The sequence below is a fragment of the Podarcis tiliguerta genome (assembly GCF_965153285.1).
Source record: "Podarcis tiliguerta genome assembly, chromosome: 3".
NCBI lineage: Eukaryota > Metazoa > Chordata > Lepidosauria > Squamata > Lacertidae > Podarcis > Podarcis tiliguerta.
Genome location: NC_139536.1, coordinates 37,722,372 through 37,744,301, shown reverse-complemented (window position 1 = coordinate 37,744,301; position 21,930 = coordinate 37,722,372). Strand labels below are relative to the sequence as shown.

The 21,930-nt window shown below is 45.5% G+C and overlaps 1 protein-coding gene and 1 long non-coding RNA gene across 9 annotated transcripts in view; one reads left to right on the top strand and one right to left on the bottom strand.

Moving 5' to 3' along the window:
- The window catches only part of LOC310674893, a 457,828-nt gene that overhangs the window by 289,271 nt on the left and 146,627 nt on the right, over window positions 1–21,930 (bottom strand). The window lies entirely within an intron of this gene.
- TMEM63B (transmembrane protein 63B) overlaps window positions 1–21,930 on the top strand; it is a 75,849-nt gene that overhangs the window by 48,101 nt on the left and 5,818 nt on the right. For all 8 annotated transcript variants that reach the window (XM_083434629.1, XM_083434625.1, XM_083434631.1 and 5 more), the window contains 17 exons: window positions 1,208–1,298; window positions 2,496–2,533; window positions 3,184–3,326; window positions 6,151–6,202; window positions 6,392–6,500; window positions 7,840–7,910; window positions 9,033–9,113; window positions 9,698–9,821; window positions 11,185–11,318; window positions 11,962–12,099; window positions 12,383–12,536; window positions 14,718–14,824; window positions 15,666–15,752; window positions 17,224–17,289; window positions 17,881–18,043; window positions 18,955–19,060; window positions 20,211–20,378. In XM_083434629.1, the coding sequence (XP_083290755.1) occupies window positions 1,208–1,298; window positions 2,496–2,533; window positions 3,184–3,326; window positions 6,151–6,202; window positions 6,392–6,500; window positions 7,840–7,910; window positions 9,033–9,113; window positions 9,698–9,821; window positions 11,185–11,318; window positions 11,962–12,099; window positions 12,383–12,536; window positions 14,718–14,824; window positions 15,666–15,752; window positions 17,224–17,289; window positions 17,881–18,043; window positions 18,955–19,060; window positions 20,211–20,378 (1,832 nt within the window). The remainder of the gene's footprint in view (window positions 1–1,207; window positions 1,299–2,495; window positions 2,534–3,183; window positions 3,327–6,150; window positions 6,203–6,391; window positions 6,501–7,839; window positions 7,911–9,032; window positions 9,114–9,697; window positions 9,822–11,184; window positions 11,319–11,961; window positions 12,100–12,382; window positions 12,537–14,717; window positions 14,825–15,665; window positions 15,753–17,223; window positions 17,290–17,880; window positions 18,044–18,954; window positions 19,061–20,210; window positions 20,379–21,930) is intronic.

Genomic DNA, 21,930 nt, shown 5'->3' with positions numbered 1-21,930 from the left:
GGTGGTGTCTGAACTCTTTGGGCATCGCTGATGGGGCCTTGTGGTGTTGGAGCAGTCTGGTGAATAAAAGCCCTTCTCTTTCTCTTATGTTGCAATGTTAACGTCACTTGCCTAGCAGTAAGCCCCATTGAATACAGTCGGACTTACTTCTGAGTAGGCATGGTTAGGATTGCACTGATAGTCACAAACTACTTATTAAAAAAAAAAATCATTATCATTTATTCCAGTAGCCCTTCCCTGGCCATAAAAGATGCATTCTATTCACCTCACATGTGTAAAGTAGATTAGGTTGAGGGACCAGTAACCTGTCAAAGACCATGGTTATTTGTATTTTAAAAATTATCCCTCCTTTCTAGTGCCGATATATCATTGCATAAGCTGCCTTTCCCCCTCAAAAATGGCCATATCCTTTCTGCTGTAAGCACATGGATTGGGCTGTTGCCGCAGGATTAAGCTCTGTGTTGGAAATTGGAATTCATGAGCAGAGCCACATGTACATTGCAATTCTGTAGGAGTGCAGAATGTGACATCTGGCATTGGGCACACACCTTAGCTGACTGGAAATATTTCAGTTTTTAACAATGCTCCTAGCTGTTAGGGTTGCTGAGACATGCTCAAAAGAATACGGACAATGCCTGCTGAAATCTCCAAGGTGGCTGAATGAGAATCCAGCAGTTGAGGACTAGATTTCTTTTGCCTGGTCTTTGCCTTACTCCATGAGTAGCAAAAGCATAGCAAAAGCAAAGAAAAAAAGAGGGGGGACAGCTTTAGAATGCAGAATAAATGAAAGTACATGTAATTTTATGTGAATTGAGAGCATCTATACAGGATAAAGACTTGAGATTTTTCTTGATGCAGCACTTTGATTGGGTGCAGAGTACACACATCTCTGCTTATGAAGCAGCCCTGGAAGTGCATCCCAGACGCCCATGTCTGGACCTAAACCCCTAAGGCTGCTTCTGTGGAGCCCAGCATCTTGGCTCTTGTGATGAAGAGGTTTGCATTGGATCAGAGTAAAGGGAAAGAGAGGGGCAATCTCTGCTAATGGCTTTTTTCTCTCTTACCTTTTCTCTCTCTGGACTCTCTGGAAGTTTTCTCTTCATCTCGCCTGGGGCAAACTGGCTTGCGTTAACTACTCTGGTGGCCTTCTGGTTTTCTCAGCCTCTTCCCAGGCCCTGATTAACTTTCCCCTCTGTTGCAATTCCAGTGTGGCGTCCGCCTTGCATTCTGACAGCCATGACCGCTACGAGCGCCTCACTTCCGTCTCCAGCTCTGTGGACTTTGACCAAAGAGACAATGTGAGTGGCAGGCAAAAGGAATCCAGGGTTTTCCCAGCAGTGCTCTGCAATTAAGCTCTTGCATTGAGGAAAATGGGAAATGTAGGGGTGGCGGTGCTCCTTGCTCAATTTCAATGTGCACAGTGATGATCGATAGTGGGGATGTGGTGTGAGCAAAGCCCCCTAATGTTATTGATCACATAAGGCAAGTGCATGACAAGCCATATAGGAGGGGCAATTTCCACTCCAGCTGGGTCTCAGGAGGGAGGAGGTAACATTTGCAGCAGCAGTAGCACCCTCTGTGGCTGTACCTTAATGAACAAAAGGGGATGTTGCAATGTGCTGCACAGCTCATGTGATGTGTTATTTCACAGAATTGTAGAGTTGTCAGGTGGGGGGCAGGGACATTTAAGGAGTCAGTATCTAAGGTTGTCAAGCAACTTCTAATGAAGAAAAGGTGTTTGAGCCTTCACAATATTCAGAGCTGGGACCTAGAAGAGCTTCAGCTTCTATCATAATTTTGGAGAAGGACAATATTAAAGAGCTGGCATTTCCCAGCCCAGTGGCTCTTCCTGGGATTGCATGCCAGCAGGTATGGATGGCCCGGGGGGGGAAAGTAGGTTGGACTTTTACAGCTGGGATAGCTCAGTTGGTAAGCATGATACTCTTAATCTCAGGGTTGTGAATTGAGCCCCACCTTGGGCAAAAGATTCCTGTATTGCAGGGGGTTGGACTAGATGACCTGGGTAGTCCCCTTCAACTCAACAATTCTGTGATTTATACAATAGGCTGCGTTCAGTCTCACAAAATTCAGAGCTTAAACACCTATTCCTTGCTAGACAAGCTTGAAGCATTGTTGCAGTACAAGGCATGTTCCACCCATCAAAAGCACTTGAGGGCCAGCAAGGGGTATCCTAGGCAGAGCCCTGAGGGGCAGATAAAGAAGCCTAGGGGGCCACATGCAAGCCTGAGGTCCCGCACCATAACTTACAATGACTTGTAGTGATTATATGGCGAGTTTGTCCATGTGGGCTTGTTTGTAACCTTACATGTCTTAGAACTGATCTGGCCATTGCCTCATTTCAGTTCTTCCATCTTGGTAGGAGAAGCTGGTAGATCTGAGGTTGTAGGGGCCTCTGTACTAGTTGAGAAAAAGTAGCAAAGTGGGATAAAGCGAAAGAACTCAGATTAATTTGGGCTTGTTTTGTCTCCGCACAGGGCTTCTGCTCCTGGCTGACGGCAATCTTCAGGATAAAGTAAGTTCTCCCTTCTTGCAGAAGGTCCCCCCTTCTCGTTCTTGCATCTATCACCAGCCGTCAGAAGGAGCAACATGGCAGAAGTCCTGACACTGCAGGGTCATATCACTGTCGTCATTCATTGTTAGACCAGGGGCACTTTGGAATCGAGAGCAGGGATGGGGAACTGATGCCCTCCAGTGCTTGTTGAGCTCCGGCTCCACTCAGCTGCAGCCAGCCTGGCCAGTGTGGTATGATGGAAGTTGTAGTCCAGTAACATGTAGACAGCCATCCCTGAGCCAAAGGTCCCCAGCCAAGAATAAGGATCCTCTGTTGCTCAAGATGATAACAGATTTAGTCCTCAGGCTCTCCTGGATTAATTAAAGACAGCAGCACCTGAATCCTCAGTATATAGACTGAGAGCACTGGTGGGAAACAGAGCTGATAATAATTCTGCTACCAAACAAAAATGTTCTGTGACCCAGGGGAGCTAGAAGCAGAAGGGTGGAAATAGAGGCTAGCTAGTGAAATTTGACAGCATTTGGGCAAGGGAGTGGGTGGGGGCAGCAGCCGCTCACGTCATTGCTCTGAAATGTTGACTGCGCATCACACCTTGCCCCCACGATTCATCTAGGTAGCCATCAGTTCACCCCCTTTCTGTTCCTTCCCAGGGATGATGAGATCCGGGAGAAGTGTGGGGCCGACGCAGTCCATTACCTCTCCTTCCAGCGGCACATCATTGGTCTGCTGGTGGCTGTGGGCGTCCTCTCTGTGGGCATTGTTCTGCCAGTGAACTTCTCAGGGGACCTGCTAGGTAAGCGGAGAGGCGGCTTCTTACCATTCCTGCTGGGAACGTATTAGACAATCTCACTCAGTGCTGGGAGGGACCTGCTCATCCTAGTGCTGGCTAAAGAGGCTAAAGAGAATAGTGGTGATTCAGACACAGGTCTTTCTACCTCAAACAGCTCAACATGACGCAGGAGGGCCCCTTGGGAGTACTAAAAGGAAGCATGAAGAGAAATAATCAATACTAACAGTAATTTCAACCTGAGCTTTTCTAGCTCTTCATCTCTGAGCCTTAGGACTAAGTGAGCTGCAATCTCTACATCTATCCCCAAACCTGGATGGTACAGCCTGAAAAGGAGGATATTTTACCTCCCGGCTCTAAGTGGGAAATTGGGATCAGGGGGTACCCATCCGATAGCATGCATCTTTCTACCCTAATTGCACCATTTACCCAATTAGGAGACTTTTTGGCAGTCAGCCTGGCTGTGCTCATCTGCCCGGCTTAAAGAATCATTCAAGGGATTATTTGGAATGGAGGAAATGCTTTCTTCCCAATCTTGGTTAAACTTCCCCAAGAATCCTTTTAGCATTGAAGCAGACAAAACACATAAAAGCTTATAGCACCCCTCACAATTACTAGGCCCCGCCCGCATTTACTGACCTCTTAAGCTCCAGAGAGTTTAGACCACCTGGCAGATGAAATAATCCTGAAGATGGGTGGGAAATTAGGGCCAATGGATGGGCTCCCCTGACCCCAACTGACCTCTGCCCCCTTTAGGTCCTTGGCTAAAGGGAAGCAAGGGACAGACCATTTTCCACTCTTCAGCCGAAGACTGTACCAGCACTCTATCCTCTTGTTGCCAAGTTCCTTCGTGTAGGCCTCGTTTGGTCTTCCATTTTGAACCAATATTTTTCTAGAAATCAAGAGGTTAATTGACAAAGCGCAGGGGGGGATTTCTTTCTAACTCTGCTTGTATGTCAGAAGGTTCTGCCACTGCCTTGACTAAATAGTGTAGTCATGTACTCAGAAGTAAGCCCTATTGCATTCACCAGGCCTTACGCTGAGTTAAGCGTGTATAGGATTGCAGCTTAAAGTCTATCCTCCCTCCCAGACAGCTAGTCAAACACCATGCTGTTTTGAGTTTAGACTTTGTTAATGTTACCAGCATATGGTGTCGGTCTTTCAGAAGCCTTAAACTACCAGCTTACAACCTAAAGCTCAGTAATGCAGTTCAACAAAGCATACAGCTACAATTAGTTTGATGGTGGGTTCAGTTTTTATTTCGTACTACAATAATTTTTAAAAAACAAACAAACAGGATAATGTTTGGGTTTGTTTTCTGGTTTTTAATAGAGTTATACCTCTAATAATACATTATTCTCAAAATATAAAATATAGACTAAGATAAACAACATTAAGTTCCCAAGTCTTACCGGCTCATGTTTAAGTTGCTGCCATCTTGGAGGTACAAGCAAGAGAGCTTCAGATGGTAGGATGCTCATACATTCAAACAGCATATCATTTTATACAGTTTTGTAAAATCACATGAAGATGTTAACTGCTCCATAAATTTGGCACACAATCTAAACTATCCAATTGTTTCTTGAGATTAAAATATATAAAAGAATACCCCTCCTTACTAAATTATTATTCCTAAATTATTCCTAAGCAAAAAGTCCCATATATTTCTCTTAGATAAGGTCAATCCTAAATTTATTAATTCACTTTTGGCAAGTCTTAACTCAGATTTTTAACCATAAAATTAATACGTGACATTTTGCAACTATCCTTGTCATGACAAACATACACCTAAGTTTACAATGTTTACAATTTTCTTAATGAAATTATTGACCCTTTACATTGATTATTATTTATTGACCATTAACAAATCTTTAAGTACATTTTAATAGAGTGGCCATCTGACTGGCCTAATTCCCCGGCTAACCCTCTGACCTGAGTCACAGGGTTTTGACACAGCATTCTTTTTATAGACATGATACCGATCATTTGGTGAATTAAGTAAGTTACCAGAATTCATTATAGCCCTTTGCTCTGTGGGCAGCAGCCTCCAGGAAATGCCAGAGAGCACTCACTGTTTGGTGGAACATTTGGAATGAGATGAAATTCATTTATATTCTGCCAGAGCCCTGGGACATTTAGAGTAATGGCTCACCCCATTGTGCAGATTCAAACCACCAAACTTCTGATCGGCAAGCCCAAGAGGCTCCGTGGTTTAGACCACAGCGCCACCCACATCCCAGCTTCTGCCAACCTATCAGTTCAAAAGCATGCCAGTGCAAGTAGATAAATAGGTACCGCTGTGGCAGGAAGGTAAATGGCGTTTCCGTGCACTCTGGTTTCTGTCACGGTGTTCCGTTGCGCCAGAAGTAGTTTAGTCATGCTGGCCACATGACCCAGAAACGCTGGCTCCCTTGGCCTGAAAGCGAGATGAGCACCACACCCTATAGTTGGCTTTGACTACACTTAACCATCCAGGGTTCCTTTACCTTACTTTATAGTAATGGCACTGAAGTTTTTCATGGTATTCATCCTTTACAATAAACCATGAGATACTTGGATGAAATGGTTAAGGTTGGAAGGTGAATCTCTGGAGCAGCTCAGACAGAAGTAAATGAATAGTCACTAAATGATGAAAGACTGAGCGTCAGCTGAAGAGCATGGAGAATTTCAAAGTCTCCCATTACAGAAGGCATTGGGCTGTTTGCCTCATCATCTAATCCAAGCCACTTTGAGTCTCTCCGATAAAAGCAGAGCAATTTTGTTCCAGCAGCTTGATACCTTCTCATTGCATTGCACCCAATTCATGATTCTTTACTTGTTTTCTTGCCAGAGAACAACCCCTACAGCTTTGGGAGAACAACTATTGCTAACTTGAAATCTGGGTAAGTATGATATTGGGGTGCCATCAAGGAACCATGTTTTCCAAAAAGGAGGAGGAAGAGGAAATATTCAAAGGGGAATATTATCTGGGAGGCTTGTGGATTAGCACTGGGATAAATGGGCTGACCCAAAATGCAGAAGATACATTCAAGCAGAGATAAGTATTGGGCATTTCCTTTCCCTTGTGACAGGAATAACCTGTTATGGCTGCACACGTCCTTTGCCTTCCTGTACCTGTTGCTGACTGTGTACAGCATGCGCCGGCACACCTCCAAGATGCGCTACAAGGAGGATGATTTGGTAAGTCCAAACTGGCATCCAGCTAGACTTGGTCAGCTGGAGCAAGCAACCTCCTTAATTGGGTGATGTCCTACAGTTGGTCATGGGCCCTGCATTTCCTGCTTCTCTGATTTTTAAGCTTCTCTTTTTCATGCTCCTTTTGCATTTGTGATATCTGTTTACTTGTTTCAGGCATGTGAGTTTGGGGAGCTTTCCTTAGTAACTTTTCTAATAGTTCGGGTTTTTAAAAAATACATTGTTGTGACCTTTTTTCAGTTATTATTTTGCCATTAAATGAGATCCCGTTCTCTTCAAACACACCCTTTCCTACCTCCCTGGTGCCAACCCAGACATTATTATCATTTATTATTTACATGGCGCCATCAAGAATAAAAACGTTCAGATATTAGCCCTGAGGAATTTAAAACCTAAAATTCAACTCAGCGGGAACAATGGAGGAATGAGAAAGAGGGGAAAACAGGAAGAAGAGGAATCTGTTTAATTTATTTAGAATTGCTTCTATTCCACTCTTCTCTCCTAACGAGATCAGAGTGGCATATAATTAAAAAACAGTATGGATGTAAAATAACAAACAACATTGCTCTCCTAGCAGTGCAACAATAAAACTGCTAGCACATTTGCAAAGCTAGGCAGTGTCCAGTATGGTTTCAAATTGGATTGGGGCTGCGTGTTGAGATTCCTGCATTGCAGGGGGTTGGACTAGATGACCCTCGGAATCCCTTCCATCTCTACAATTCTATGACTAAACGTAAAGCAGCCAAAATATCCACTCTTACAAAGAAAAGTTTTAAGTGCCTCCCTGATAGGCAAACAGTGAAGTAATATGACTCTCCCAGGAGATGGAATTCCAAGGGTTGGGAGGGTGACACAGAAAAGGCTCTATTGAGCAATGTATTATTATGGATAGCTGATTGGGAAATGAGAGGGACCTCTGTGGAACAGCTCAGTTCTTGAGCAGAAGTATGTGGGGAAAGGCTGTCCTGGTCCCAATTCATTTAGGCCAGGAAATGGATAGGCAGCCAATGTATTTGGTAAAAAGGAGAGTATCACAAGCCCTATGTATGACCCCCATGAAAAGCCTAGCTGCCATATTCTGAACAGACTGAAGTTTCCAAATGGTCTTCAAAGGTAACCCCACGTAGAGCTTATGAACAATGATAAGCCGTATTCCATTTCTGCTCCCCCATATCACTTGATTTGAGAGCAGGGTACATTTAACATAAATGCACAACACATAAATCCCACAAACTGATACTTCGCTTGGGCTTAGTCTCCATTTCCTGCTTCAACTGTGAAAGACCTCAGACCTAACTTTCTCTTTGCCTCTTATCTGCTCCAGGTGAAGCGAACTCTGTTCATTAACGGAATCTCAAAGTATGCCGAACCTGAAAAGATCAGAAAGCATTTTGAGTGAGTCTTGTTCCCTGGATCCTTTAATTCTTAGCTCGACCCTCCTCTGACAAAGAAAAATATATATATAAATCAGCCAGTTTTTCTTTGGATAATTTTTTAACCCAACACCGTACCTTTGTATGCCTTAGATCAGGGCTAGCCAATGTAGTTCCCTCCAGCTGTTGTTTGCTGCAGCTCCCATCTTCCTTGAGCAACACATGGGCCAGACCATTGGTACATCTAGCTTAGTATTGTCTACACTGGCAGGCAGCAGCTTCCCAGGATTTCAGCTGGGGAGTCTTCTCCTGGAGATGTTGAGGATTGAACCTGGTACTTTCTTCAAACAAGGCTGATTCTCTGCCGCTGAGCTCTGTCCCTTCCTCCTGCTAGCTAGGACTGAAGGGAACTGTAGTGCAGGAATGTTGTCTACCCTTGCCTTAGATCAGGGATAGGCAAACTCAGCCCTCCAGATGATTTGGGACTACAACTCCCATCATCCCTAGCTAACAGGACCAGTGCTCAGGGATGTTGGGAGTTGTAGTCCCAAAACATCTGGAGGGCTGAATTTGCCTATGCCTCCCTTAGATGGACATGGTGTCACCCTAGGACAGGGGATGCATTCACTTCTGGGCAAGCTTACAGGGTTCACATTGCTAGAAATGGGCAGGGCTTCTGCACATACACCCATGCCCCTCTCTGTCCTCCATCCAGGCATGCAAGAGGCATTATTACCAGCTAGGCAAAAGCATTCATGGAAGGTGCATGGCAAGGCCAATGAGGGGGGTGACCTGAGGAGAAGGGAAGCGCCTGGGAGTTGGGGGGGGGGGGAAGAAGTGTGACCTGGAGATAATTTGGAGTGCCACATTTGGCTCCTGGTCCTGCAGTTCCACACCCTCTGCGCTAGGTGGTTGTTACACTTCTTAACAGGAACGATGGGCACTTATTTCTTTCAGTTCCCGCCCCCTCTGCTTGCTCCTACAGAGCTTCAGCATGCAGCTGAATCAAAAGCTGAAGAAGCCTTCCTTTTCAGAGTCAAATGTGCCGTTTCAAGCCTGTTCCTTGAATAGGAACTCAACCAGGTTTTGCTGACCCTGCAGGTTTCTAATAAGCTCCTGCATTGTTGTTTTTTCCTGACTGCAGGGAAGCCTACGCCAACTGCACGGTACTGGAGGCACGTCCCTGCTATGATGTGGCCCGGCTGATGTTTCTTGATGCAGAGAGGTACAGACTGGGATTCGTAGGGAATGGGGGCTTTTAAACCTGATGTGAGCAAGGAGAGGTCGTGGGGTGTGTGTGTGTGTGTGTGTGTAATGCGCAGTTTGGCCTGCCGTGAAGTTGCTTATACAGCAGCAAGCCACATCCAGTTCTAGCACCGCTGTTCACAAATCCTAGGTTTCCAACAGTAGTGGGAGAGGGTCAGTGGCGTAGCGTGGGGGGTGCAGGGGGGGCCGACCGTACCGGGCGTAACATCTGGGGGGGACACGCTCGCACTCGCAGCTCTCTGCCCCTACTAAAATCCACGGGTTAGGGGGCGCAAATTACTTGCCTTGCTGGATGGGACAACGCACGCTACGCCACTGGAGAGGGTACAGTTCAGAGGTGAGGGCAGGCGAAGCCAAGCTGAAAAGAACAGGAAGCAACAGGAACAGAAACAGAAAGAACAGGAAGTGAATATACTGCAGGACTCAGCTGTGCAGAAGACCCAATGCATGCTTTCTTTCTTTCTTTCTTTCACACCCCAATTTGCCTGCTTTGTCTTGCTAGCTTCTCTGAGCGTCCTCTTCCCCTGCACTCTTCTGTTTCAGGAAAAAAGCGGAGCGTGGAAAGCTCTACTTCACCAACTTGCAGTCCAAGGAGAACACGCCCTCCATGATCAATCCCAAGCCCTGTGGCCATCTCTGCTGTTGTGCCATCAAAGGCTGTGAAGAGGTGCAGAGGGGGGAGCAGGGAAATGCAAGGGGACTTCGGGGTCCCTACATAAGGGAGGGGGGTTCTTGATGGCCACAGGTCCATTTTTACCACTAACAGCACTCTGTGAGGCTCATGCTTGTGGAGAAAGTTGTGTTTGGGACCCAGTGGTCACCTAAGCTTGGGCCTTTGGGTTGTATCCAAATTGTCCCTTCCACAATTTGTCCATTCCATTTCAGGGAAGGGTCAGTAGAGACTCCTGCTGAAGGAAGTGAGGCATTTTTGTCCATTTATGCCACCTTTCTGCAACCACCAGTGCCAGCTTCCACACTGCTCTGGGGGGGTCCCCAACACAAGATCACAATTTTGTGGGTCACAAGAGGCTTTTGGGGTGGGGTGGGGGAGAATTAGCTAAAATCACCTCTGTCCTCCATGCTTCCTCCAGCAGGGAATCCCATCAGTAGCGTTCCACCTATGCAAAGTTTGGATCCAACCCTCTGTCTTGGCTGCTGTCCCCTTATCTGTTTCATAGTATCTCTTGAGAACCCTCTGCAGAATACATGTGCCCTGTTCAGCTGCCATTTTCCTGCACAGTTTCAACTGATGTGCCCTAATAATCAGGCGGCCCTTTTATTATGCAAAAGGATCTGCATCCAGTTGTTCCATTCTAACTGTCTGGGTGAGATTAGACTGAGGAACTTGCTCAAAGCCACACAAAGGCACTTAGTGGGTGATGAACCCAATTCTTCCTAGTTCAGGTCTACCATCTAGCCCTACACTAACAGACCAAACTAAAACCCCTTTTTGCCAGGCTGCCAGGGTGGATGGCTAGATTGGGCAGAAGTGTTGCTCTCCCCAGCCCTGCCAGCCTCTGCCTAGAGAGTGACACCAGCATCACTCCTACAGTTCAGAGTTTGGCGTTCCACCTGCTGAGTGGATGGCAGCAGTGGATAGCCCTGGAATGGGGTGTTCTTGGGCCACAGGGAGGAGCTGGGTCTTGAACCCTGAGCCAGCCCCACAACTATCACATTAGGTTCAATTGCTGGGCCATTTCCAGGCTGGCACAGTGCTCTGCCTGTCCCTCACCCTTACCTTCTGATCCAGCATGCTTGGCAGGGCTACAGATGACCCTGCTGCTCCAGGTAACAGCTGGGGTTAAGACTGAACCCCAGTGTTTTATCATACAAGAGCCTGTGAAACCAAAATATCAAGCGGCTGGTTCAGATGACCAGTTGGTTCCCACTCGCTGGGCAGCCACTGATCCTGAATAAATTGTGATTCAGGACCACTGTGTGTTGGGCTAACATGCCATAAGTTAGCCCATCGTTTGAGGTGACGATGGGGCTGCAGGGTTTGTATTCTCACCTTGTGCATGGTTGCCTAGGTGGAAGCCATGGAGTATTACACCAAACTGGAGGAGAAGCTGAAGGAGGACTACAAGAAGGAAAAGGAAAAGGTGAACGAGAAGCCGTTGGGCATGGCCTTTGTCACTTTCCACAACGAGGCCATTACAGCCATGTGAGTGCCGGGAGCACAGGGTGATGGGGAAGAATCATTTTGATGGCAGGGAGGGAGGGAGGGAGAACATTTCTCTGAAAAAGGCAACTTGGGTGTCGTTTTGAACCAAGACAGTGGATGGAAACATTTAAAACTCTATTAATTTTAAGCACTTCAAAACTGCAATGATTTTTTGGTTTCTTAGAACTGCTAACAGACAGACAGACAGACAGACAGACAAACAAATCTACCTACCACCTACAAACTATCATTTTTTAAACTCCAGTCATGTTCCCCTTTTGCCTGTCTTCTTCAAAGACAGAGTTTTAGTTGTGACTTGTAAAGCAGCTGAGTGAGGCAATAGCTACTGCCACATTGCAGAGACTTGAGAAGGCTTCTGGCCCTCCTCCAAGGAAGCTTCATCTGTCCCCTCCTCCTCCTCCTCCTCTTCTTCTTCTTCTTCTTTTCTTCTACTAGCCACAATGGCTATGTTCTGTCGGTGCTCTCATGCCTCTGAATCTCGGTTGCTAGGAATCACAGGTGGGCAGGCTGCTCTTGGGCTCAGGTCCCACAGGCCTCTGCTTGGCCACTGTGAGAACAGGATGCTGGGCTATAGATTGTGCCAGCAGACTTGCCTTACGTTCTGATGTTCTTCTTCCTCCAGAATCCTTAAAGACTTCAACGTGTGCAAGTGCCAGGGCTGCAAGTGCCGTGGGGAACCCAAGGCCTCGTCCTGCAGCGAGTCTCTCCATGTCTCCAACTGGGCAGTCTCGTATGCGCCTGACCCTCAGAACATTTACTGGTAAACAAATGGTGCCTCTCTGTGGCCTAAACTGGGAATTCGCCATCCTGGCGCCATGCTTTGTGCAGGACTCTTTCTGGACTGCATGGATGCCAGAGCGAGAGATGCTTCTCCATAGGCTTGTTGTTAAGGTAGCTATTGGTAGCAGAGTGTTTTTAAAGGGGATGCAGCCACATGAGGACTGGATGCCACAAGGTTTTCCAAAAGCCCTTCCGGTCCAATGTCTCCAGTGTTGGGTTCTGCCACCCTTAAAGTTTGGTTCTTCGCTTTGTCTCTCCTTCAGGGAACACCTGTCCATTCGTGGCTTCATTTGGTGGTTCCGCTGCCTGATCATCAATGTGGTGCTCTTCATCCTGCTCTTCTTCCTCACCACTCCTGCCATCATCATCACCACTATGGACAAGTTCAATGTCACCAAGCCTGTTGAGTACTTGAATGTAAGACCTTGACCCGAGACATTTGGAACTTCCCTTCTCTCTTTAGCTCCATGATACAGGAGGGGAACGGCCTTTGAAAAGTTTCCCTTCATATTCAGTGGGATTAAGCCCAGCCTCATGAGCTCTCCCTCTGTGGTTTTGTGGAAACAGAGCAGGAGTAAATTATATTCGTGTAGCTATCACTGCACTGTTTGTGTCCTCATGCTGTCAGTGAGATTGCAAGGAGAAATGACGAGTGTGTGTGTGTGTGTGAGAGAGAGAGAGAGAGAGAGAGAGAGAGAGAGAGAGAGAGCACCTTTGATAGCATGGAACAAGTACATACTTTTAACCTGTGAATAAAAATTCATGGTACTATGTCTTTTTGAAACTTAAGTTCATTCCTTCTGGTTCTCTGTATAATTTTAAGTGCTATAATTACATTCCTTAATGTAATTGTTGATATCATGACTTGAGGTAGCAGCCTCTGAGGTCCATGTATTATGGGACTATAGGACCATATAACGTCTGGCTCAAATGTTGATGTTATCTGTTGGATCTCAAAGTTGTAATTCTACTGGTGGTCAGTGTTTAGAAACTACTACTTTTAAATTAAGTTTGTCTAATTACGTTTGCACAAATGAAAGGGAAATTATTGACTCAAACCAATCTAGCAAGACCGGTGGTATTTAAATGGTGTGTGTTCATGCTCAACAGGAAATGACACGTTACCAAACAGTTGCCAGCTAAATCAGCTTATATAACTAAACAGATCCAGCTGTGTGTGTGTTCTTTAATGGCACTCCCCTGTGTGATGTTGCCAGTCATTTGTTGAAATTTAAATTAATTAAACTGGCCTTAGGAATTCTGCCGGCCAATTTCTCCAAGTTAAATACAACCATGCATTTACAGTACTGAGGCCCATTAAATAAAAATAACTACAAGTTTCTTGTGGGATATCTGAACTGACTTGTACTGAGTGTGCAATACTTGAATCAGATAACAAAGAATGCTTCTGCTTTTAAGATAATGAATATTTGTATAAACTTGGCTTATCTGTTAGTATACTGGTTCTTAAAATATGGGGTGGACTCATCTTAGTCAGACGTGGTTCTGAAATAGTAAGTGCTTTCATCTTTGCCAAGAGAACATCCTGGGTGCATTGAATACTCCTGTTGTTTCAAGTGGTGTTAATTCACCTGGCAGAGGACTCTTTCACTGATGTGCTTTGGATTTGTGGGGATCACTGGAGTCTCACCCATTCTCCTCCCAATGTAATTCGGAACAGAGTTCAGAAAAAGCTGCTGCTTTCTTCCTATTCTCTTTTCCTGTGCCTGGTTTTAGGAGGAGCTCAAAGATCTCTTACGCTACTTCACACGTATCCCAAACCACAAATCCTGGCCTGCAGTGGCAGGCAGTAGACACACAGTTGTGTGCAAATATCTTTGCATGCTTACCTACAGAATTGATTGTTCAAAGAGAATTGATTGTTGTACAGTGGTGCCCCGCAAGACGAATGCCTCGCAAGACGGAAAACCCGCTAGACGAAAGGGTTTTCCGTTTTGGAGGTGCTTCGCAAAACGAATTTGCTATGGGCTTGCTTCGCAAGACGAAAATGTCTTGCGAGTTCCTGCGATTTTTTTCCGCTCCCCACCCCCTTTTTCTAAGGCACTAAGCTGCTAATAGCCTTTTAGCAGCTAATCCACTAATCCCTTAAGCCTTTAATAGCCGCTAATAGCCGCTAAACCACTAATAGCGCTAATCCGATAATCCGCCAATGGGGTTGCTTCGCAAGACGAAAAAACCGCTAGACGAAGAGACTCGCGGAACGGATTCTTTTCGTCTTGCGAGGCACCACTGTATAGGGGGACAGAAAGCAGAGTAAGCTCTGAATTCAAGAGTTGTGAGAAACACAGTGCTGGCAGCTACGACTGGACTAACATAGGTAGGCAGGTCAGGAAACCCACTCATTCTGAAACAGATCAGTAATAATCTCTCAAGAAAAGAACACCATGCTGTAATATCAATATTGGATTTACATATTTCACACACACACACACACACACACACACACACACACACGTTACGATAACATACAACCAACTTAGCCAACCTAGCGCTCTGCCATTGCACACTTTGTATTCTTGGTTGCTATATATTATTCAGAGCAAGTGACTGATTGTTTCTTTCTCTTTCTCTTTCCAGAATCCCATCATCACCCAGTTCTTCCCCACGCTGCTGCTGTGGGCCTTTTCTGCTCTGCTTCCCACAATTGTGTACTATTCGGCTTTCTTTGAAGCCCACTGGACCAGGTAAAATGGGGAGATTTTCTCTGCCTGCCTGAGAGCTGAACTACTCAGAATCTCTGCTTGGAATATGTCCCTCAGGCCCACCTGCACTGCACTAAGATTTGATTTCTATGGACTTCATGTTTCTTCTTTTAGCAAACTTTAGAAAAAAAACTTCATGTTTCTTCAAATCCCATGAATCCCTACTGAGGAAAATAATAAAAGGCAAAAATATATTGTTCCAAGTTCTTGTTTTTTGCAACTAGTGTTCTTCTCTGATATGTATTTTATTCTTGGAGTTCTGCAGTATTAATCTAACAGTATATTGCAAACTACCTTGAGAGCCCTTATAGGATGGAAATATGGCGTATACAATTAAAAATATTAAATCAAGGAGGCCTTTCCAGCCCTTAATCATATGTTATGTTATGCATACCTTAATCTGTACCTCAGGAAGGTAGCAGCACAAGAACAAGCCTTTTCAGTGGTGGCCCCCTTGCTTGTGGAAGGCTCTCCCCAGGGAGGCATGCCTGACACCTTCGGTATCTTTTTTAGACACCAGGCAAGGATTTTTCTCTTTTCCTGGGTTTTTGGACCTTAATTTGAAGGGTGGCATTTGTGGCCTCCTTTAGTGGGGCAGGATTTGTTGGTCCTGCCTTTTAATTGTTAAGCTGTGTTTTTCGGTCGTTTGGTTGTTCTTATTTGTTTTAATGTAACTAGCTTTGGGTCACATACAGGGCAAGTCTTTTAAAAGAGGCCCCGTAGAACATGTGTGCTCTGTATCTACGGGGCCTCTTTTAAAAGACTCGCCCTGTATAATAACTAATAGTAATTAATAGTAATAATAAATTATCTGTGCCACTAGGTCTGGAGAGAACAGGACAACCATGCACAAGTGCTACACTTTCCTCATCTTCATGGTATTGCTGCTGCCGTCGCTGGGCTTGAGCAGGTAAAAGAAAGGTTGCTGAGTAGAAGAGAACATATCTGGGATGGATCCAAAATATCTATTCTTTCCAATGGTAGTGGCAACTTTCACCATTTCCCCCTTTCTCCTGTGTCTCTCTGGAGTAGAGTTGCTAAAATCGCCTCCCTGCCAAGAAACAGCACCACTGCTGAAATCTCACCCCAAATGGATGTGATCTTGCCCAAAATTGGTGCTGATGGTAGCAGCGCTTCTCTGCTGTTGGATGTGGTGGGGGGGGGCTGCAGGACATCTGCAAGCATGCCACCTGGGGGCTTCAGCCACCTGAGGCAAGCAGCCTCACCCTGCCTAATGGCTGGACCAGCTCTGGCTGTTGTACATCAAAGCAGTGAGGTTGAATGTCAAATCAACATGCATACATCTCCACACCGTGTATTTTCAATTCTCAAGTGTTCATGCAGTCTCTTCTTTGTTGTTTTCATTTTTAATTGAGAAAGAGAGGGTGCATTGCAGGACATCACAATAACCTCCATTCAGATTCAAATTAGCTCAAGGAGAACTGAAATGGTCTGTTAAAATTGGAGCTGAGGTGAAAAGCTTGGCTTCAGTCATTGGGATAGTAGGGCTACAGTCCTGGGCCTACTCACCTTGGAGTAAGCAATGAATGCAGCGGAGTACACACGTAGAGAATTTTGCTGAATATTACCTTGAATGAGGCCTGCTTTCTCAGCTTCAGTTCCCTATCTCTAAAAAGAAATATTGTGGGATCTTGTGAATGGAAAGTGTGTGTGTATGTGTGTGTGTGTGTGTGTGTGTGTGTGTGTGTGTATTTCCACACTAAAGTAAAACAAATAGGATTAATTATTATAATAATACAATTTGTAACAAAATAAGTAACGAAAATATGAGAAATGATTCCTTTGAAGTCCTTTGTTTTTGAAAAAAAGTAAGTTACTTTAAAACAACACTAGAAGGCCAGCATTTCTAAAACGCTCATTTTATTGTTGTCTGGTTGTAATACATGCTTTGTTTTCTTAAGTGGCTGTATTGTATAGGCGGATTTGCTTCTATAAATGTAACCTCCTCTAGAACTGCATTAGTAATAAGACCCAGTTAATGCAAAAATAAATTAATAATGGTTCCATTCCCCCATCCTTGGCCTAAAAGAATGGAAGAATCTTTTGTTCCGCTATCGATCTCTTTTAAATCAATGCTTTTAAAGCGATCCCAATATAAATATAATGCCAGTGTGGTGTCAGGAACTTATCTGAGTAGGGAGAGAAAGAATACACAATAAGAAACTGGGTTGGGTTGTTTAATGTGGCCTAGAGCTTTTTCTTGGTCATGGTCTGAGACAGAGGGCTGGCCTTAGATGGACTGGGGCCTTGACCCAGCATAGCAAATAGAGCCTCATGAGATGTGTGCTGAGACTGCAGTTGCATCCCAAGTGCCTCTTGGTAATAATTACTCTGCACTCTTTGTGTGCTTCACTTTCTAGTCTGGATGTATTTTTCCGCTGGCTGTTTGACAAAAAGTTCCTGGCAGAGGCTGCTGTGAGATTTGAGTAAGTAAAGCCTTAAGAGGAGGGAAGTGCGTGGTTTGGTGCCATGCCTGCTGTGGCGCAAATCTCTGCTTCTCACAATCTTCTCCTCCCACCTCTTCCTGCCTCCCTTGCTAGGCCACCGTCCGATAACATCAAGCCATTTAAGAATCTGCCATATGCTGTAGAAAACTTAACCTTCAATGCTCCTAGTTGCCATATTTCCTTAAATTACCTACTGTGTAGCCTGTGAAGAAGACAAAGCTTTATTTTCTTTGTGAAGGTGGGACACAGAGACCATACTAACAGAGACACACCTACCAGGGTTGGGGAATAAAGGGAAACCACTGTATGTGAACCAACTAGGTAACACAGGTGGATGTAGGAGTCACAGGTGTGTTAGACAGCTAATAGCCCCTAATTGGTGGTTCAGGCAGTGGGGACATCCTACACAAGGAGAAAATGACTCAGATGAAGTAGTCAAGGGCATCAGTATATCCACATCTGACCCAAAATTTACTACCCGTCTTCCATTCTGTTAATCCCCATGCTACATTTCATTTGCTTTCCTGGTTGGGAAGCTTTTTTTCTATTGCCCTCCTTTCTCTTTCCCAGGTGTGTGTTCTTGCCAGACAACGGGGCCTTCTTTGTGAACTACGTTATTGCCTCTGCCTTCATTGGGAATGCCATGGACTTGCTGCGCATCCCCGGCCTCCTGATGTACATGATTCGCCTCTGCCTTGCCCGCTCAGCTGCTGAACGCAAGAATGTCAAACGGGTACGTGGCTCAAGCCAGCAAGAGTTGGTCCAGTCACAAAACTAAGGACAAAACTGGAACCAGACATCATAAGGGGATGTTTGACTGCTGCCTGGAGTGACCCACAGACAACGATTGTCTAAAGGTTTCAAAACAGTGGTGCTTTGAAGACAATTTGGGAGGTCCTTTTGCCTTGTAGTGTTAAAAAAACAACAACATGGAGTTAAGACCCCAAAAAAATCATATCTAGGGCTGTCAACCTATCAAATAAATATTAAATTTATTATATGCTCTTTAGTCAATTAATCAAATTTGCATATGGATTTTTAAAAATTGGTTCTGGAACTAAAAGCATCCTTTTTTATTTTAGATTATATATTCATGTGTCATAGCAAGCATTATCTTAGGGGAGACATTTTTGCTGCGTGTAAGAGAGTTTTATTTTAACCTGCCTGCTTAATCAGGGATAACTTTTCTATTCAAAAGGTCTCCCCCACCTCATCTTAATTAAATGTTGCAACCCAAATTATATCCCGTAGATCCTTCTGTTGAACTCCTAGATGCTTGAATTTATTTTATTCAGAAAACTTGCACAAGTATTCCACAATCTGGGTGCAGTCACTATGAAGGCCCTCACCCTCACCCCCACTCCCCACCCCAAATAGCCAGACTCCCAGGCGACCTTAAGCCAAGGCCACATTGGATTGACATACTGAAGTGATTGCACCTTGCCTGTTTCCATAGAACTTAGGGAGCCCAACTTCTAGTACTATCTTGGTGTGAGTGCCTCACTGTAAATCTGTGGACAAGTGGACTTGTGAAAATCATGGCTTGTTTTGACACACATCCAGAATATAGTCATGTGGGCTCCCCACTCAGACATTCATGTGTATGTCAACAGGATCTCTGTTTTTGTTCCTCTTGCCTTTCAGCATCAGGCCTACGAGTTCCAGTTCGGGGCCGCTTATGCCTGGATGATGTGTGTCTTCACTGTGGTAATGACCTACAGTATCACCTGCCCCATCATTGTCCCGTTTGGTAGGTACCACAACATCTCCTTGGACTTCCTTTGCCGAGCACAGGCATGGCCAAACTTGGCCCTCCAGATGTTTTGGGACGACAACTCCCGTCATCCCTAGCTAACAGGACCAGTGGTCAGGGATGATGGGAATTGTCATCTCAAAACATCTGGAGGGTCAAAACATCTGGCCTAGCAGGTTTTAAATACACCAAATACTTAAAGGCAGCAGACATAGATATATTCACAATGGTTTTTGTGTCGATTCATTACAGTGAGTTTCTTATGATGACACCTGGGTGATAACATAGCAACTGACTCTAATCTTGTGAGCTGTGGGTTCAAGGTAGCTTGAATGAGATTTGCAAGCTCCCATTTTGTGATTCATTTTCTGCTGGAAGCTTAGGGCAAGTACAGCATTGAGGTTAGCACTGTCAGCCTGAGGTGCCCCACCATCCAGCTTCCCCTCTGTTTACTTTAGGCAAGTAAGTAACAGAGGCAGCAAGATAGTGTAGCCAACAATGCAGACACCGTTTCAGGGGGCAGGACCCTATCTCTGGAACCCCAATGTAGTACTGCTCCAAAGATATCCTATACTGGACCTCCCCAAAGCATTGTGGGAGAATTAAAACAATGGATATCATGAGCAGTGCTTAATCTGCTGGCTATACTGGCATTTTTGGTATCTGCCTGCTTCAAGGTAAAGGGAGTAGAACAGAACTGCTGTCTCCTGGGGCCATTTTGGTAGCTTCTCTACCACCACCTGAGGCAGATTTTCTCTCACTACCACCCAAACAAGGGGTGTTTTTATCAACTCCACTGCTGCCCAAGGAAGGGACATCTTCTGCCACTGCCAAGGGAAGGACTTCATTGCCACTGAAGAGCTTGTGTTGTGGGGTCTAATAAGGACCCCTCCAAAGGTGGCACCAGTCCTGGCTGAAGAATTTGTTTTGGTGACCCAGCAAAGTTGTGGCTAAGTAGGTAATTTTTTCAGGCTTCCTCCATTCCTCCAGAAACAAGGAAGCTGCCAAATGAAGCATTGGTTTCTCAAATGTCTGATGCCTGTAGAAGCTGTTTAGGAGGCACCTAACACGTGGAAATAATTAATAAGTAAAGCTGCTGTTCATTCAGCCTTCCAGCTGATTGCTCCATCCCTCCCCATTCTGTTAGGCCTGATGTATATGCTACTGAAGCACCTGGTGGACAGGTACAACCTCTATTATGCCTACCTGCCTGCCAAGCTGGATAAAAAGATCCATTCAGGGGCTGTGAACCAGGTGGTGGCAGCACCTATCCTCTGCCTCTTTTGGCTTCTCTTCTTCTCCACCGTGCGCACAGGTAAGCAGATTCTTTTACAGCCAGTCTTATTTGCTAACATCTGCCTTTATAATAAATCTAGAAGGGCTTTCAGCAATACATTGATGCCCAAGGTTCAAGAAGCATGCTGAGCAGCTGCTCCACAAGCAGTGCAGATGGAACCACCTTCTGATCATTAGAAAGTGCAGTTAAATGAGTTAATTGTGTTAATCTGGAGCAGGTATGGGGAACTTGCTAGATCAGGTACGTTCAATCCCAGGACCCATTTTTAAGTAAAACATGCATTTGGGAACCAGTACGACGCGGGTGGCACTGTGGGTAAAACCTCAGCGCCTAGGACTTGCCGATCGCATGGTCGGTGCTTCGAATCCCCCCGGCGGGGTGCGCTCCTGTTGCTCGGTCCAAGCGCCTGCCAACCTAGCAGTTCGAAAGCACCCCCAGGTGCAAGTAGATAAATAGGGACCGCTTACTGGCGGGAAGGTAAATGGCGTTTCCGTGTGCTGCGCTGGCTCGCCAGAGCAGCTTTGTCATTCTGGCCACGTGACCCGGAAGTGTCTGCAAACAGCGCTGGTTCCCGGCCTCTAGAGTGAGATGAGCGCACAACCCTAGAGTCTGTCAAGACCTTTACCTTTACCTTAATCTTTTACCATATATTTGCATGGTGGTAGTGCTCCTGTTGTGACCCACTTTGGATCAGGTTGCTCAAGACCAGTGCTCTAGATTTCCCTGGCCATCAACTCCCATAATCCCTTCCTATTGGCCAAGCTTCCTGTGGATTATGGGAGATGGTTTCCAACAAGGTCAGGAGTGGCCATGGGTGGAATTCACTGTGTTGAAGAGATAGCAAAAGCCCTGTGTATCGTCACTGTGGTGTTTAGGAGATTTGCAGGTGGCAGCTCCATACCATGGAACACAGTCCCAAAGGAAACAGCAATGGCCAACTTGAGTGGCTTTAAAAGAGGATGAGACAGATTCACAGAGGATAAGGCTATCAATGGCTCCTAGCCGTGATGGCTGGGCTCTGCTTTGATGGTCAGAGGTAGTAGTGCTTCTGAATACTGGTTGCTGGAAACCACAGGGGCCAAGAGGGCTCTTGTGTTTGGGTCCTGCTTGTGGACTTTCCACCGGCATTTGGTTGGCCACTGTGAGAACAGGATGCTGGACTCGATGGTCCAGTAGCCTGACTCAGCAGGCTCTTCTTATGTCAAAACGTGGCCTGTGGGAGAGATAACAATCTGGCCCTCTGGAGTAAAAATAAATAAATATTCCCCACCCCAATCTATTGTTTCTTCATGGGCTACTGCCTCCATTTTGCTCCTTCTGAATGGGAACCTATGACCTGACACAATGTCACTTAGAGCCACCTCTGCCCACAAAACGTCACTTCTGTAACATAAGAGCCCACCCTGGCTGTCATGGGGACCTGTGTTGCCACACATAACCATTGTATAGCCACTCTGGAGTGACGCAACAGATGGTAAAGATGAAAGGATCTTCTTTCCCATCTGGGTTACACACACACAACACAAACACACCACTATTGCTGTTCAAAATGGTGAATGTTAGATGAGTG